The 19,158-nt window shown below is 39.5% G+C and overlaps 1 protein-coding gene across 2 annotated transcripts in view; it reads left to right on the forward strand.

Moving 5' to 3' along the window:
• LOC114629898 (cytochrome P450 3A13-like) overlaps positions 1 to 19,158 on the forward strand; it is a 73,360-nt gene that overhangs the window by 3,122 nt on the left and 51,080 nt on the right. For both annotated transcript variants that reach the window (XM_028778020.1, XM_028778021.1), the window contains exons 3-4: positions 10,374 to 10,426; positions 18,106 to 18,205. In XM_028778020.1, the coding sequence (XP_028633853.1) occupies positions 10,374 to 10,426; positions 18,106 to 18,205 (153 nt within the window). The remainder of the gene's footprint in view (positions 1 to 10,373; positions 10,427 to 18,105; positions 18,206 to 19,158) is intronic.

Below are 19,158 nucleotides of genomic sequence, written 5' to 3' on the forward strand. Positions count from 1 at the left end.
AAAACAAATAGCTGGGACTGGATGGGTTGCCTAAATTGATGGCTTATTCTATGTAAGTCTGTTAAGCAACATAGCTTCTTCTATACTATTTTCAGGCTGAGATAATGACCTTGGTCAGTTGAAAGCCAATAAGAAAATTCTGGTAAAGAGAACACAGGATACCTCAGACACAGCTGTCTTAAAATGGATAAACATGGACAAAGTTTTAGGACCTTGTTAGATCTGTGCCTGGAAGTAAACAGAACTAATATTCTGTTTGTACTTTCATTATATTGCCTGTAAGAACTTTGTATCAGTGTAGATCAAATAGTACCACACTTTTTAGTTTTTACAGCCAGATGAGTTATTTGTATCTAAATGTTTAAAAGCCCCAGATGTCCTTTAAACCAGAGAAGGCCTCCTAATAATGTCAAAAGCATTCCAACAAAAGTAATTTGAGGATAACACTAGACAAATATTTAAGGATGTTAGAGGTTACATGTTTGCAGATTGTGTAATAGTCTTTAAAAACCTCTAAAGAAAAATTGAATGCGCAACAAACTTGGCCTAGGACATTAACTATTTGATTGATGGTTAGGAAGCCTAAATTAACATTATCATGATGCCACATTCCCTGCATATGATATTTTATTCTACCCATTTCCACTCTCACTCACCTCCTCATTACTTAAGGGAGAAACATAGATGTATCTAAAGTCATCATAACAGTAATTGTAACTGATATTGTAATCCTTGTATCTCCTATGTAAAACATCAGAACATTTAAAACATTTAACTTCTGGGCTTTTAAAACATATGTTCTTGTGATACCCAACCTTCAGAGCTATTATAAGAAAGTTGATTAACGAAATGGGCAGTTTACAATATTTGGAACAAGGGCCACCATGAAAGTAGCCTCTGGTTTGATTGCTGTAAGTACTGAAAAAGTTACAGTTAAAATGTGATCTAGAAATACATTTAGAAAAAGCCTGATGTAGTACACAGAGAACGTGTTAATCAAAATCACCATAATTAATATAGCAGTAAAGTTGATAGGAACCATAGGAAAAGAAAGCTTTTGAAGTAAAAGAAGGTTCTAATTAGCAGAGGAGTTTACAGGGAAAGAATACAATTGACCCAAATAATTTTGAAGTGTCCCTCACTCTCTTGGATATAGGAACTCTCACTCACTTAAATATATGGAGAGTTAACAGAACCTATGAGGTAAAATATAAAATGATGTCTATGACATGTTTGGTCATCGTTTTAAAAAACACTCATAGGTCAGCCTATTATCCAGGTATATGGTTAATAATCTAAGGTCCTTTTCACCCTTTACCCTGAATATAGTATAACAGGAAGTTATATACCGTATACTGTATACTGTATACTATATAACGAGGAGGTTCTAGGAAGTTATCTTTATCCAGATGAGGTGGGCACTTCTAGGATCATTTATTAAGAGGCAAGGAATACTTTAGAACCATGGAGCATGACACTTAAGGGGAATTTCATTCTGAAAAAAAGCACAGAAACCTCATCACATTCTGGGCAATGTCAATCCCATGGATATTTGAATTGATCAGAAACTAGAAAACTCAAGTGATGATTCAGTTGGTGATCTTTGATAAGCTGTACCCTTGATCCCATATGGACCCTAAAATGACAGTCCTTACCAGTTACTCAGTCACTCAAATGAGAACATACATACTGACATAGCAATGAAAGTGCAAATAATTTATGATATCCCAGTGCAGATAAAGAGAGCACTGCCAGACGCCACATGTGAAACATCATAATTGCAGGATAAACATCATCTCAGTAGTAAGTAGGTCTTCCCAGGTGACTACATGGGCCAAAGTTGATGTCAGCTTCAGAGACCCAGTAGTCTCCAGCACCTTCCATGTAAGTGACATAAAGTAATGCCAGAATTTCTAAAAAATAAATTGAGTAGAAGAAACAGGTTGCCTTTTCTCATTTACCACTCAAAATTTTTCTGCCATTGTCAAGTTGGGAGTGTGACCTCCCAAACTTCAAACTCATCATCATCTGCATCCTCAGCTTCTGTAGCACAACAGATGCTTTCATAGCATAGGAATGTCTAAAAAGGTGCTTTGAGACTCAAGGTGCTCCAAATGCTTCTGTGGAGAGATGCAAACATTTCTTCCCTACATAAGCACAGAGTCAGGACCACACCATCTCCATAGAGCAGGATCTTTCTACAAACCCCTCTCTATCTGGAGCATGTCTGCCATAAAATCTCTGTAGCAGTTAATTGTTATTGATCTAAACTCAAAATATTATTCAAATGAAATACAGTTAAGAAGATTTGTAGAAGTAGGAAGTTATACATATACTTACTTTTTTTCAAGAAAAACTTAAAAGGACCCATTTACAATTTATGGTCTTTGAGGAATATAAGAAAGGCCAATTTTATGTACAATACCTAAGGTGGTACAATTTTTGTTAAAGGCATCAAAAGTGTATGCAGGAATGTTAATTGTTTTTAACATTTCCAATAGCCAGCTATAGAAAAGATTCTATTCAGTTTGTAAGCCAATGCCTACTAGCTTTTCTAGTTCGTTGGATAAACAAGAGGAGAAACTAGCATATATATCACATTTGTGGCTGTCAAGAAATGAAATGTCTGTATCATCTATCTATTATAAGATAGTAAGCCTTGGAGATTTTTACCTTAACAAGCAGTAGGCAGATAAGATGTATGAACAGGACAATTTGCCCTACTTGATCTCTAGATTGAAGTGGAGATTACGCTGGTCCTGTTTCTCAATCAGTTCTTGATTTGCGAGTAAAGAAAACCAGCAGCCAATTGCTGGACAGAAGGTACAGGCTGGACTTTTGGGTCCCAGGAGGAAAATGCAGATGCAAGGAAGGAGAGAAGATTTTCTGCCATGCTTTGGAAGAAGAATGCAGCAACTTTTGAGGTCTTGAGGGGAACTTCGGTCTGTGGCCACTACTATAGGTGTGTAGCCAGAGATGTTTGACAGGGGCTGGTTGCATCTAGTCACTGAAGTTTAGGGCAGATGGAGAGGCAGAGATAATAAATTGATAAGGGCATGCTTTTCCAGGTGAGAAATATCAGTGTCAGCAATTGTACCTAGAAGGTAAATTGTAAAACAATTGTGTGTGTGTGTCTTTTGATGATAGATTCAAGGGAAGACAGGTAGGGGCTGGTAGACTGATCACCTCCTAGAGGTAAAGGCTGGTAAAACAAAAGGGAAATAAGGTGAGGGTGGTAGCTCAGCTGGTCCTAGAGTTAATGTGGTAGCATAAAACTACATGCAAGACTAGATAACTGAAATTGAGGCTGAAGCATAGCAGAGGTATGATGGAGAATTGAATGAGTCTGTAGCTTGCTTAAACTGAGCAGACTCAGCAAGCATCTGAGCAGAATAATAGGTAGCCGGACTTGCAGCTTGACTTCCTTTGTTCAAGAAACCAGAAAGACTAGTGTTTGAAGCTGTTGGAGAAAATAAAGAGAGTCTCCTGGTTCTGAAGCTAGTGTTGCACATGCTCAAACAAGGGAAGCATCTCTCCATTCTCAGTAAATTTTATAATCTCCCAGAAAGTATAAGAGCAACGTACATGGCATGTACACTATCACAGTAAATGTTTAGAGGTTGACGGAATGCAAAAAAGTCTATGCTCTAAGGAGACTTAACTGAAACATACAAACTATGATGAATATCTTCTTCAAGTATAACATCAGCTGTTCCAGAAGGACTTTCACTAAAAAACACAGTACTTGCTGTTGGGATTGTGTACCTGATACAAAGTATGAAATGATTAGAAAATAATGCTGATAAATTTGAATTAAAGCGTCCTCAGAATGTGATATAATGTCAATGAGAGCTGCCTGTCAAGAGTCAGTGAAGGCTCAAAGTGTATCAAGTTATGAAGAGCTGAAGGGGATAAACTATTAGGACAGAGTAGCAGGCAGTAAATTGACAGGCTCTAGGACAGCCGTTTTCTGGGTAAGCTGAGCAAGAACTTCATGGTAAGAATTGACCACACAGTCAGCATCAGTGGGCAAATGGTATGCTCTTCTGTAATAAGAACTAAATAAGAAAAGAAGGCAGCACCCAAAAGCTTGCCTGTCTCACAGGTCTGCTGTAACCAGAGAAACACCCTGCCTGTATCCCAAGTGGTCTGTCATAACCAGGGACAGAGATGAGACCCCTGTCCAAATATTGGAACCAGCTCCTGATGGGGTCCCATGAGAATCTCCGGCTTGGCTGAAGACAGGGTGTGAACAGCTGCCTCTGCTGCTGCCTCTGCTTGCAAGTGGTCTGAGCTGGAGTGCCAGCAGGGAGAATCTGCTGCTGACTTTGCTGCTGCCTCTGCCCTCACTTGGTCCAGGAGGGATGGTGTGCCTATTCCACTGCCTTTGCCTACGGGTGGTCCCGAGGGATGGAGTGAAAGCAGGGAGAGTCTGCTACTGTCTCTGCAACTGCATTCGATTGTACCTCCACAGTGGAGAGGGAAGAAGTGTTACAGCTCTTTGCTGAGCTGGAAGTTGCCGGCTAGTGATGGGAAAAGAACAGATCTGTTTCCCACGATCACAACTCTTGCTGAGCCAGTGAGGTGCCCTGGTGAAGTGATGGCTGGCTAGCGAAGAGGGGAGGGTCCAGGACAGAGATGATACCCCTGTCCCAATACCCATGCCAGTTTGGGACCCCAACTGAGCCCAGTGGGACATCACTTCTCTGGGGGCCCACTGCCCTCAGGTTTGTACCTCCATCTACAACTGAGACAGGCCCTGACCTCATACTCCAAAGTCTGGCTTTTTCTCCGGTAATTCACCATAACCAGTGACACAGGAAGTCTCTCCTAACTAGGGACACAGGAGGAGATCTCCTTTGTCCCTATCTTTGGCAACTTAGCCCAAAATATCCAGGAAATTCAGAACACAATGTAAAGATTAAACCTAAGAATAATAGGAATAGAAGAGGGTGAAAATTATCAGTTCTAAGGGGCAGAAAATATCTTCAACAAAATTATAGAAGAAAACTTCCCAAACCTAAAGAAAAAGAAGGCCATAATCATACAAGACTACAAAACACAAAATAGATTCAACTAGAAAAGAAAATCCTCTCCTCATATCCACACTATATCCACAGAACAAAGAACATTATTAAAAGCTATATGGGGAAAAGACAATGTAACATATAAAGGCAGACCTATCAGAATTACATTAGACTTCTCAACAGAGGTGCTAAAAACCAAAAGACCCTGGACATATGTTATACAGATCATAAGAGAACACAAAGACCAGCCAGGCTACTAAACCCAACAAAATTCTGTGTTACCATAGATGGAGAAACCAAAATATTCCTTGACAAAACCAAATATAAACAGTATACGGCTACTAATTCAGCCCTACAGAGGATGCAATAAGGAAAACTTCAATACATAAAAGTGTAAGCACTTGCAAGAAAACAGAAAAAAATTAATAATCTCACAGCAAACCCAAAAGATGAGAACTGCACACATATAATACCATATCCAAAAATAAAAATAACAAGAACTAACAATCATTCATCTTTAATATCTCTCAACATTAATAGACTCAATTCCCCAGTAAAAAGACACAGGCTAACAGACTGGATACATAAATAGGATCCAGCATTTGTTGCATACAAGAAACACACCTAATTGACAAAGGCAGACACTACTTCAGAGTAAAAGGCTAGGGGAAAATCTCCAAGGAAATGGTTCCAAGAAATATGCTAGTGTCACCATTTGAGTAGCCAAGGAAACAGGCTTTCAACCAAAAGAGATGGAGAAGAAACTTCTTGCTTATCAAAGGAAAAAACTGGATGAATTCTTAATTCTGAAAATTTATTCCACAATGTAAAGACACCAACATTCATCAAAGAAACTTTACTAAAGCTCAAAACAAATATTGACCTCACACAATAATAGTGGGAGAATTATATATCATACTTCCACCAAAGGACATGCCACTGAAAGAGAAACTAAATAAAGACACATGAAACTAAGAGAAGTTATGAAACAAATATATTTAACAAAGATCTACAGACTATTTCACCTCTAAACAAAAGAATATACTTCCTTCTTAGCACTTCATGGAATGTTCTCTAAAGTTGACCAAGTAATCAGACACAAAACAAGCCTTACCACATACAAGAGCACTGAAATAATCACATACACTCAATCATATGACCATGGACTAAAGCTGGACTTCAATAACAACAAAAAGAGCATAAATCCACATGCTCCTGGAAACTAAACTCAATAATGAATGATAACTTGGGCAGGGAAGAAATAACAAAAGCAATTAATGACTGACTAAAATCATTGTCAATGTAGGCACAGAATACCCAAATTGATGGGACACATCAAAAGCAGTGCTAAGAGGAAAACTCACAGTACTAAATGCCTTCATAAAGAAATTGGAGAGATCCTATACTAGCAATTTGACAAGCATATCTGAATGTATTAAAACAAAAAGAAGAAAATGCACACAAGATGAGTAGAAGGCAGGAAATAATCAAACTCAGGGCTGAAATCAACCAGTTAGAAATAAAGAAAGGAATACAAAGAATTAATATATCAAAAAGCTAGCTCATTGAGAAAAAAAAAACTCCAAAAAATAAGATAGATAAACTCTTAGCTAAACTAACTAAAGGGTGCAGAAACAGTATTCAAATTAAAAAAAAGTCAGAAATGAAAAGTAAGATAACAATAGAAATTGAAAAAATAAAAAATTATCAACAAAACTGATAAATCTAGATAAAATTGATGGTTTTCTAGACAGATACCACATTCCAAAGTTAAATCAAGATTAGGTAAACTATCTAAATAGCCCCATTACTATTTAATTATGGGGGACTAAGGAAATGCAAGCTGTCATTAAAACCATCCCACATTTTTTTGAAAAGCACAGGGCAGAATTCTACAGACCTTAAAAGAAGAACCAATACCAATATTTCTCAAAATGTTTCACAAAATAGAAACAGAAAGAACACTACCTAATTCTGTCTATGAAGCGTCAGTCACTCTGATAGGTAGATGATACAAGGTAGCCACAAAGAAATAGAACGTCAGACCAATTTTGCTTATGAATATTGGTGCTAAAAATAGTAAAAATTTTCAAACAAGATAGAAAATATATCAAATCCATCATTCAGCATGATCAAGTAGGCTTCAATTCAGGGATGCAAGAATTGTTCAATATATGAAAGTCCATCAACTTAATCCACTATAATAATAAACTGAAAGAAAAAATGCATGATCATCTCATTAGATCCTGAAAAGCCATTGACAAAATGTACTACCCCTTCACGTTGAAAATTTATAGAGATCAGGATCTGAAGGTAATGGCAACCCAATGAAAGACCAATAATATCAACTAACCCAGACCCCTCAGAGCATCCAGAGAATAAGCCACTACTCAAAGAGCATATATGGGTTAGTTAGTGGCCACTGGCACATATGTAGGAGAGAAGTGCTTTGTCTGACCTCAGTGGCAGAGGATGCACCTAATTCTATAGAAATGTGATGCCCCAGGGAATTGAGATACTGGCAATGGTGAGGTGGGTAGGAATGGTGGAGTGAGGGAGGACCCTCTCAGAAGCAAACATGAGAGGGCATAGGATGAAGAATTCAGGGAGGGAGGACAAAGAAAGGGGCAATATTTGGAATATAAATAAATAAAATAATTTAATAAAAATTAAAAGGGAAAATGAGTAAAGAAAACATTTCTGTTTCTAAAAGTGTCATGGCAGCTTTCCTTGGAGGGAACCTGTCATGATACAGCTATAGTACTTGTTAGCATGCAACATTTCCAGGACAGAATGTACGCTTTTGCGAAGAGATTCTGTGTCATTTCATTTCTATAATCTTGGAATATAGTAATTACCAGTAAAGCCTAATTTATTGGGTGAAAATTTTCAAGTACCTATTTTTAATATTTTTCCACAGAACTTTGTACCATTAAAATAAAGTATCTTTCCTCCAAAGATCACTGTATTAAATGGGGCAGTTAAAATGAAGTGCAAATTCGTACTTTAAAAAAAAAAAGAAAAAAAGAAAGAAAAGTGAGCAGGAAGCTGTGTCTCCCTCACCCCGAGGAAGTTTCCAACTCATTATAAGTAAAACTAGATAGTGAGAAACATTTGAGTAATTTAATCTTCACCAGGTGCTTCTAAAAGTAAATCAACTATGTAATAAATAATAAAAGAAAGATACAGGTTTTTGTTACTGAGGGTAAGTTTTGCGCAATAAATTGTTGACACAAGATGGGGCTATTTGACACACCATGTCATAGCACCTTCCATGATTCAACTTTCACTGGTTTCTGAAAACTAGGGAGATTAAAACTACAGGGAGATTCCCGGGATGAGGGCCTTTTGTCTCAGTTAAACAAATAGAAGCCAGTTCAGTTGGCTTTATAGCTACATCTGCAACAAGGAAATCCCTCTCTTATCCTCTGCGGTATCATGGAGTGTATGTTATTCAAGAAATTATACTAATTTCACACCTCAGTGCCTTTTACGTCTATTTTTGACATTTGTGTTTTTATCTAGTTTCCCCCAGTTTGTTTTTGAGTAGATTGACTGTATCTACAAGGGTGTTGAAGTAAAAGTGAAACATATCAGTGCTGCTAGTGTAAACAAAGTTGTGTAAAGTTATACAGCACTAACCTATTTGTAGGAAACTCTCATGGCCCTCATGGGTGATATTCTGTCTTTAAACTTCACCTATGTATACTTATGTCTTTGAATTTACAGAACCTTCTTTAGGAAACCAATGGCATATTTTTTGAACAAAAGTAGAAAATTTATCAAAGTATCATGAAAATACATTACAAGAATGTCAAAATAGAAATAAGTGAAGCACGTGAAGGAAAAGAGATTTGTTCTTCATAATTTGTGTGCCCCATCCTTTCTTTCAGTGATTTCACCATCCTTTTTGATTTATGGATCCACAAGTCTGACATTTTTTATATATTACTTCTACTAATCTCAAGGCCCACATTGAACAACACATATGTCAAGTAGCAGGAATGAGGATTCACAAAGTACAAGATGGAGAGATATTTAGGGGAAGAACCATGTAGGAGAAATAAAGAACATAGCTGTGAATATGATGTCTTCCATAAAAGAATAACTTATGTTGGAAATTTATTAAGCAGCATATTACGTGCTACATGTAGGGGGAAATGAGAAAGGTCATCACAGAGATAAGTCAGATAATTCTGGCAAAGAACATAGGATACCTCAGACACATCTGCCATGTTGACAGGCCATGAAAATGTCAGATAACCTACAGAAACTCCAACTTTCACTTTAGTAATACACTGGCTCTAGACCTAGACTATAACTTAAAAAGTTTGCTTGTGGAGAGGGACACAGAAGTAATGGTCCCTTTGCCTTTCTTTAGAGTCCCCGAGCATGCCTTGGTTCAGAGTATCTCTAAGCACTGGGAAGTACTCTACAGGCTGGGCTCTATCATATGCTAGGGACCTAGTTTCATGCAGTTGAAATTTACAGTGGCTGAAAACAGAAATCCCTGCTGTGTATTGTTTTCCTAGAACAGAAAAAGCCCTACACTAGCTCCCAGCATCACATAAACTAGAACATGACACCACACACCTATAAGACCAACAGTCAGGAGGATCAGGAATTCAAGTTCAGCTTTATATACACAGGGATTGACTCAGGCTGAGTTACATGGGATTTTATCTAAAAAAAATCACAATAACCAGTTAATGACTACATTGATTCCTCTCACTGCCCAGGGTTCATTGGTGAAAGTTAAGGTCAAGGTTTTGACTTTGTTTCCTTTATGTCAGGAAGGAATTCCTCATTTTTGATTTTGAACAGAGGCATTAGAAGGTAAACTCATTTGTCTCTACTTCACTGCTGCTGTAAATCTAATATACTATAGGCATTGTCATTGTCTTCAATTTACTGAGTATATTAAAATCCTAGAGAAATCATTGGGTGAGTGAAAAGGCAGTAAGCATGAGAAGCAAAGAGATTTTGATAATTCCTATCAGTCTCCCTGATTCTTGATGTCCTCAGGCATCCAGATGGGAAAAGACATGGATGTTTCAGGATTTCAGAGTCAAAGCATAGCCAAAGAAACTGCCACAGATAAAAAAAACTGTTGGCACTGTACTTTTATTAGTGAAGGAAGAATTAGGGAATGTACAATACCCAGAACCAAAAACATGAGTACCTTTAAATTCCCCGAGTGTCTCAGAGAATTCTTCAGGATTTCCATTACTTGCTAGTTAGAATGCTATACAATGAGCCTAATGTCCTGGGGGCTGAGTCATTTGTTTTTCATTTAGTAGCCAATATGTGTATAAAAATGATGAACTTTTGAATTTCTTTTCCCAGGGTATGTGGAAATGTGATATAGAATTTCGAAAAAAGTATGGTGATATGTGGGGGTAAGTAGTTTGGAAATGTGTAATATGTGGTTTTGCTAATATGTAAAAAGAGCCTGCATGAAAACTTTGTCAGCACAGAGTATCTTGAGATGCATTTACCTATTTTAAAGTATCTGAAAGACTGCCCTGACAACACTTCCATAAGAATGTTGTAATTCACAGTCTCAATGATGTAGATGATTTGTCTACATCTTTGATGATCCAGACACAAAGCCTTACTTTTACCCGCTGTCATATAAAGGATCTTGCCTCCATTTACTGTTAATTAGAACTTTTAATAATTGTGAGAAATGCATTCATTTAGATGCAAGTAATATGTGGTTATAATTTTAGAAGAATGTCTCCTGTCTTCAATTAGTTAAAAACAAAGGCAGTTTGTAAAATTTCCAGTATTCTCAAAGAAAGACCTAATTTTCCTTTTTCTGTTTTTAAACCTTTTTATTTATTCCTTGTGAGTTTTACACAGGCCATGCCAGTACCATTCATCATCCCATCCCTTATAACCACCTCTCAGAATATAACCCAATCTTCTGAGTAAATAACCACACACACACACACACACACACACACACATATGCAAACCACCACCATCAATGATGACAATGATGATGATGACAATAACAATGAAAAAAAAAATCAAAGCATGTGGGAAAAATTTCCTGCTGTGGTGGGTCTCACATTCAGGAGAAATCCTATGGTTCCAGCGGCCTGGAGGCCTTGGCGGTGGCCCCAATAACACGAGGAAGTCCTTGGTTCCAAAATGGTTTATTGTCATGGTGGATGATAGATGGATCTAGGTGTACCCCCCAAAACTCAGGGCAGTCCCGAGTTATATAGGGAGGGAGAAAGGGGGAGGATTGGAGGAGGATCTGGGGGAGGAATGATTAATTTGCTCTGCCCTCTGGCCTTCATTAGTAAGTAAATCCCTATGGCCTGAGGCCTATAGCCTGGCCTATGTAATTCTATGGAGACCGTGACTGCTTTTCAGGATTCTGGGTTCTGGGGGGTGCCAAACTCCTGCCGGTTCTCATGCAGAATCCCATCTAGAATCCGCAGAGTCTCAGGGTTCTAGGCACCTGCTCCACCGTGACCCAGGATACCCTTATGCAGTCCCTCATCTCATCCCCTTTACTTTTTGAAAAAAGGTGGGTCACTGTGAACATTTTGGATGAGGAAGCTGAAAGAAAGCACTATGTAGGCCAGAGGTATTAGCGTAATCACGTCACAGGGTAAGGGGAGTTGGGGGGGGTAGGGAAGGTAAGGGATCATTGAAACAATTAAATATATATATTGTACAATTTGAGAGTAATGACATCTGATTAATCTAAATAGACATTATAATTTCTTCTCTAATACATCACTTCAGCTATGTGACTTTGGCAAGAGTTCATCTGTAGTTGGTATCGAGTATTTCTGGGTCTTCAGTCAGACGAGATGACTGGGAGAAGGCAGTTTGTCAGGTTTGAGGAGATGGCACTGTCTCGGCATCAGCTCATCTCTGGAGTCTATAGTCTGCCGAGATGTAGGCAGCTTGTCTCTGTTGGATCTGTGGAATAATCACAGGGAGGCAGCATCTCCAGCAGGGAGATGTCTGAAAGGTGAGTATTGAATCACTCTTGGAAAGTCAAAGGTGTTTGAGGAAATTGGATGGCTGAAGGAGGAAACACTGTGTTAATAACATCTGGGGTAGACATCCACAGTTTGTCTGTGAAGGAAAATTAGTTGTTAATTAAAAGCTGAAAGGTCGTGGTGATCAGCATGTTGATTTAACCTGTGGAAGTAAATTTAGATGACTTTCAACTCTTGAAGAAGAAAACAATTTTTTAAAGAGTTGAAGAAAGTGTTGGACATATATCACAAGTATTAGAGAGAAAAGGAAATATTTAAACAAAAAGCAAAAAATTTTGGGTTGAAAAGCATGAACACTGTTGTTGTAGGTAACACTGTTTGGGAGAAAATTATCAAGGAAGGGTTTAAAATCAGTGGGGGAAGGGGCCTGTTAGAAGCCAAGGCATTCCCCCTTTTGTTTTTCTTAGAGAAAAGAAAGGCTAACTTTGAGGAAAAGTTTAAAGTGAAAAACATGGATGTTTGATAACAGAGTCAGAAGGCGTGAAAGGCTGTGTGAGACTGAGCTATGGCAGGGAGACACCTAGAGGCTAGTACCTAGAGTCAGCAGCTCACTGTTCTCAGAGGGGGAGGGGAGAACAGGCAGAGGCAGTGGCAGTTTTTCTAGGCTTAGCCTGGAGTTTTATCTCGAAAAGTTAACCCCTGGGGGAGGGGCAAACCTCTTGCCAGGCAGAGCGCAGGAGATTTTTTTGGGGGAGGGGTAAAGAATGGCGATTAAGGAGTCTCCGCCATTTTGTGGGAAACACGTGGAGAGAGAAACTTAGTTTTTTGAGCCAGGCAGGAGCTAGTGGTAGTTAAGATTTAGAGAGAAAACGTAGCCAGAAACATGTGGAGAGAGAAAGAGGGAGAAAGGATAGAGAGAGATCTGTCTAGTCTTAGGGACTAGGCTGGAGTTACTCATGGTTCCATGGAGAGGGTCTTGGCGGGCGCCAACGGGGGGGGGGGGGTACCCTTGGAACTGGCTTTGTCCGGATCCTCTACAACCTGTAGGGAACGATGTAGGCCCATTCATGGGCACGCGCGGGCGTGAATCTCTGTTGTGTTGTGTGTCCGTGTGTCTGCTGTGATGCAGTAAGCCAGCATGGCAGGAGCACATGGGATCTTGGCTGAGTTTATTCCCTGCAACACCAGGCAAGTGCAGCGGGGCCCCGCCCAGCATGGGGAATTTTCACTCAGGTTCCACGGGGGTGTAGAGCTTTTGGACTGGGGATCTCCGGGCCAGAAGTTGGCCGGAGACGGACTGGTCTCGAGTCCTTGGTTCTCAGGACCGAGACAGGCATGTGGGCTAGCATCGGACAACCCACTGCTGAGAAAATGAAAAAGATTGGGGATCCCTGTGCTCTGAGGCAGCCACGGACCAATTGGTCTCAAGTCCTTGGCTCGTAGGACTGAGACGGGGGCATGTGGGCTCACGTGGGGCAACCCACAGCCGAGAAAAGTAAAGGGATGGGGAAGAAGAAAGAGGCCCTAGCAGCACCTGTGGGAGAGACTGTACTTGCTTAGCAGACTTGGCAGCCTTGACAGCTTGCTTGAAGATGTGGGTCCTCATGGCTGGAACGAAGAGATCCTCCAAGTGAGAGATTAATCAGCTGTAGCTTTAGTCAGCATGAGAGAAGCGCGGAATCTTCACTGAGTCGATTCCTCACAGCACCAGACAAGCAGGGCGGGAAGCTTGGCTGCGTTCTGTAGCAGACTGGGGTGGCCCGGTCCTTGAAGTCCATAGGTGTCTGTGCCCCACATTGGATGCGCCAAAATGTGAGAAAAATTAAAAAGGCTGCCACAGCGGTGGGGCCCCAGAGGGGCTTCCACTGCTGTGGCAGGTCCGACATTCAGGAGAAATCCTATGGTCCCAGCGGCCTGGAGGCCTTGGAAACAAGAGGCCCCAATAACACGAGGAAGTCCTTGGTTCCAAAAAGGTTTATTGTCATGGCGGATGATAGATGGATCTAGGTGTACCCCCCAAAACTCAGGGCAGTCCCGAGTTATATAGGGAGGGAGAAAGGGGGAGGATTGGAGGAGGATCTGGGGGAGGAATGATTAATTTGCTCTGCCCTCTGGCCTTCATTAGTAAGTAAATCCCTATGGCCTGAGGCCTATAGCCTGGCCTATGTAATTCTATGGAGACCGTGACTGCTTTTCAGGATTCTGAGTTCTGTGGGGCACCAAACTCCTGCCGGTTCTCATGCAGAATCCCATCTAGAATCCACAGAGTCTCAGGGTTCTAGGCACCTGCTCCACCATGACCCAGGATACCCTTACGCAGTCCCACAAAAGCGCACAAAACATCTTATTGTGGAAGTGATAAGTCCCAGTGTGTTCCACAGTATATCTCTCTGTCCACATGTCTTTACTTACAAATGTTCACTGCAATGAGTCATTGGTTTGAGTTGAGGACTCTGACTTGTGTGACACCATCAATATTGGATCGTATTTGGGACTCCTCCTAGTTATTCTGTTGTTGCCTAGTGTCATGAAAATTCTGAAACTTTGAATAAGAAGGTCTGGTCTATTCATGTGCCTCAATCATTAGCAGATGATGTAGATTTTGAGGTGGGCCAACTCAGAGCCCTGAATCTGGACCTTTGTAGTAGCAAAGCTAGTCAGCCCAACTGGCTATCCCTTATCCACACCACCAGGGTGAGCTTACCAGCATTGCTGTAGCCCTGTCATGCAGTGGTGCCATCGAGAAGACACAGGATCAGTTTTCCTTCTTTCATTCCATGAGGTGGCTCACCCATACTCACATCTCTAGAAGCAGAGCTACTGTGCTTCCCAGGCAAGGTGCAGGACTGACTGATTCTCACCAGTGCTGCAACAGATGTGGAATAGAACTAGTTTAACAGCTGTTATAACTACAGGGTCAAATCTTCCAGCTGCCACAGGTGATGAGTAGAAAAGGAAGGAGAGCATCTCATACTACCACCACCAACTCACATCAGGTGAGTGGCTGGGACAGCTCTGGCTCACTATCATCCTCAGGTCTGACTCACCTGCACCCCTCAACTGTGGCCAGCACTACTGTGCTGCTCAGGTGATGTATAAGACTTCTGATTCTTAATTTTAATATAAATAAATATAAGGTTTAAATTAATATAGTGGCTATTTTTCTTTATCCTAGCTAGTTCCTCAATAATGACACGAAAAGACCAAGATTTATTTTAAAGCTTCACCTCAATACCTGGGAAGTCAATTGATCTATACCTCAAACTAATCTGGAAATTTTCCAGCCAAAATCTGCATAACACATGTATTTAGAACCTTCCATGCTTTTGCTGAACTCTCATGGATCCCTTCCTCCTTTCTCTTCCTGGTAGAATCTGAATCTCTCTTCCACTTTCTCTTCCTGCCCACCAATTGGGTAATAAGCTTTTATTGACAAGGCAGAGAGTAAATGGTAAGACACAAATTTTAGACCTGACATTATTGATGTAGGCATTACAATGCGCTGTGAAGATTGAAATAAGATATGAGGACAGAGAACATGGCATTTGAATAACACAAAGATACCTTTTATACAGTGTACAAAAAGATTATGCATACAAAGTTCTCCTGTCATGAGCACTGTGTCCAGTGAGAAACAGGGCCAGCTCATCTGTTCTCATGACCCCACTGCCTGCTCTCCTGACTGCTGCAGATGGTGAGGGGGGCACCCACACCCCACCCACATCATTTCACAGTAGGAGTTTGAGGACCATCTCTCTTGTGCTCTTGCCCTGGATTGGCTCATCCATGCCTCTTAACCTGGGCCAGCCCTACTGTGTAAATGAATTATCCTTAACATACACATAAGTGGTGAATTAATTTGGCAGCTGCATTTATTTACCTTATGCTATTCTCCAACAACTACACAGAACAAATAACATTTATTCAAAACTGTACCTCAATAGCTGAGCAGTTAAACAATCTACCCTTTTCTCCTATGCTAATCTGGCTACCGCCCAGCCACATCCCAGGATACTTGCATATTATTATTTTTCTGGCTCTTTGGACTACTTCTTTATGGTTCCAATTCCTCCATCCTGCCTGCTAATTCGGAACTTTCCTTCTCTTTTCTTTCTATGGCTTGCAGATATTCTGCCCTATTTTCTGTTCTGCCCAGCCATTGGGTAATTAGCATTTATTGACAAGTCAGAGAATAAATGGTAAGAACTATTTACACAAACTTGACATGGAGATTCTTGGTATAAGCACGGTTCTTGGTTCAGTGACATGTCTGTATTGAGACAAGTTATGAGGGCAGAAAAATCAGTATTTGAATAACTAAAGGGTACACTTAACACAATGTATAACATCATTATGCCTACACTGCTGTGATGCCATGCAAAGTGCAGGGCCTGCTGAAAATGGGCATATTTATAGTTATTACTTTTGTTTAATTTGTAGTATCTATACAGTGTGGATTTCTTACTGTTTACTTCATTTTTGCTAGAGATTATAATTGCTTCCTTTCTCCATTCTCTTTTCTCCATTCATATATATATATATTTGTATGTTATTTATGGTCACAACCTGCTCAATCTGTATAGTGTTAATTATATGTACATTTTTATGATCGTATGATCCAACTACATGGAATTGGATAATCAATTGATGTTTTCTTCCCTGGGGACAAACATTTCTCTCAGTCTCAGGATTCTGTACTTGCCTGTACTTCTTTTCATAGGTTTGAGGCATCCTAGGCTTTCTCTCATTTTTTTTTGAGACTAGGTCTCAACATATCCAGTGTACAGCTAGAAATTTCTATGAAGCCCATAATGGCCAAGATATCACTGTTTTCCACGTCTGCCTCTTGGATACTTGTCTTAGAAGTCTGTGACATCACACTTTGATGAAATATCTTTTTCCTTCCATTATTTATTACAGTTATTACAAGACTATAACTATTTAACAGGAATGTATATGGATATTTTTCTCAGCACATACTAATCACAGGTATAATATGAGTTATAGCATATTACACTACTGCCTTCTAGGCTTGTTTCATTAATTATTTTGTGTGATATCTGAAGCCAGCAGCAGCAGAACTTCCCTATGAGAGGTGCTGGTAATTTGGTTAGAGTCTGACAAGAAGTGACATCAATGCTCTGTGTGGCACAAGCAAGGTAGATCAGGTTCTAATTCTTCATCTCATCTTATTCATCATCAGAAATCTCTGTACTAATCACAAAGTCAGTTGGGTTGTCATGGTCAATAAGAGCTACTTGTTCCAGTGCCAAGGGCAGTCTTTGCTGAATTTGTTTTTTTTTTTCAACTTTTTATTGGTTCCTTGCGAATTTTATATTATATCACACACCCTAATTTCACCCATCACTCTCTTTTCTCATACCCACTTTCAACACTTGCAACCTCCCCCAAACAGAAAAATATAAGAAAATCACATTGTGGCAGCATTTAAGTGTCACAGTGTATCCCACAATATTCCATTTTGTCCATACTTCTTTTGTTGAAAATGTTCATTGTAATGAATTGTTTGTCTGGTCCTAGTCCTCTGGCTTCTACTATACTATCAAATCTGGAACCTCACTGGGGCACCTCTCATATATTCTGTCGTTGTTAATTATCATGAAGATCCTGTGGGTTTTATTTGACTTTTGATTTTGTTTGATTTTATCTATATGACTGTCCCTTTCATGCACCCCACCAGTTCATGGAAGTCACTGTCAGGGTGTGCCAATTTAAAGCTCTGGATCTGGGCCTGAGGGGTATCTGAAAAGGTCAGCCTGCCAGCTCTACCATACCCACACCACTGGGACAAGATTTTCTGTTCTCATGCTCCTATCAGGTGCCTACTCTTCCACTCAACTCACCTCAAGTGGTGAGGCAAAAGGGAGAGGAGGGGATCTTTCCTTCAATGCCACTGAACTGTTCTACATTTCTAATTTACAAAAAGGAAGAGTTCCTTGTAATTTTATTGTTTGTCAGTTGTTAATACTTTGTCCTTAAGGGCTAAGAGATGGCTCAGTAGTGAAGAACTATTGATCTTACCAAAGATCAAGATTCAGTACACAGTTCGGGATCAAAGTGGTATACTCATCTCTGTTTTCCTAATACAGGCTATATGACGGGAAGACCCCTGTCCTGGTAATCACAGATCCAGACATGATAAAGGATGTGTTAGTGAAAGAATGTTATTCCGTCTTCACAAATCGGCAAGTAGGTATTTTGTTTTTGAAAATGTAAACATTATACATATTGGACTAGTTCGTTCTGTCTGCCTGCCTCTATCTATCTATCTATCTATCTATCTATCTATCTATCTATCTATCTATCATCTATCTATCTATGTCTGTGTATGTGTGCATTTATACATGAAATAACAATTATTGAAAAACATGAATGAATACAAAAAAGATAAGGAAGGAGTATTTGTAAAAGACAAATGTAATCATAATCCCAGTAAGTAAAAAATTAAAATGTGAGCATTCATTTAAAAATTTTACTATGAAAAGCTGAAGATGTTGCCCAGTAGTAGATTAACCTTGCTCTTGGTTCACTCTTCTGTACAAACAAACAAACAAATGACCAAACATGCAAACAAACAAATATTTTATTATTAAATTCTTATGAAGTCACCATGATTTGCCAACAATGTACATGAGTGCTATGTGTCTTAATGCTACTGTGTTGGGAAGCAAGGGAGCTCAACCTTCCTGAAGGAAAATATTCAGAGATTAATGAAAAACTTTAATTAGGTTGTAGCAATAGCATCTAGCTATTGTTTAAAGAGGTCTGAACTTGCTATCTAATCAGGTATTAATGGTGGTCACTTCTCTAGGAAGAAGTGAAGATGTGACACTTATCAGAGAAGATAAACTAGTAGAGTCACAGAGCAGAAGTCAGTAGTTCATTTTAGCATATTTGCTATCTCAGACCAAAGACAAGTATCTATTATCTCCTTACTTTTATGCCACCTCATATTCCCCAAGAAAAACTAGTAATCATAGTGAAGGTTAAGGTTAGTGTTTTACTGATCTCTTTCAGTTTTACCTAGGTTACATATATATGTACATACGTATGTATGTATGTATGTATGTATGTATGTATGTATGTATGTGTGTATGTGTGTGTGTATGTGTTTTAATAAGTGTTCTAAGCTTTATTGGTGT

Source organism: Grammomys surdaster, unplaced genomic scaffold (genome assembly GCF_004785775.1).
Source record: "Grammomys surdaster isolate TR1022 unplaced genomic scaffold, NIH_TR_1.0 320, whole genome shotgun sequence".
Lineage (NCBI taxonomy): Eukaryota > Metazoa > Chordata > Mammalia > Rodentia > Muridae > Grammomys > Grammomys surdaster.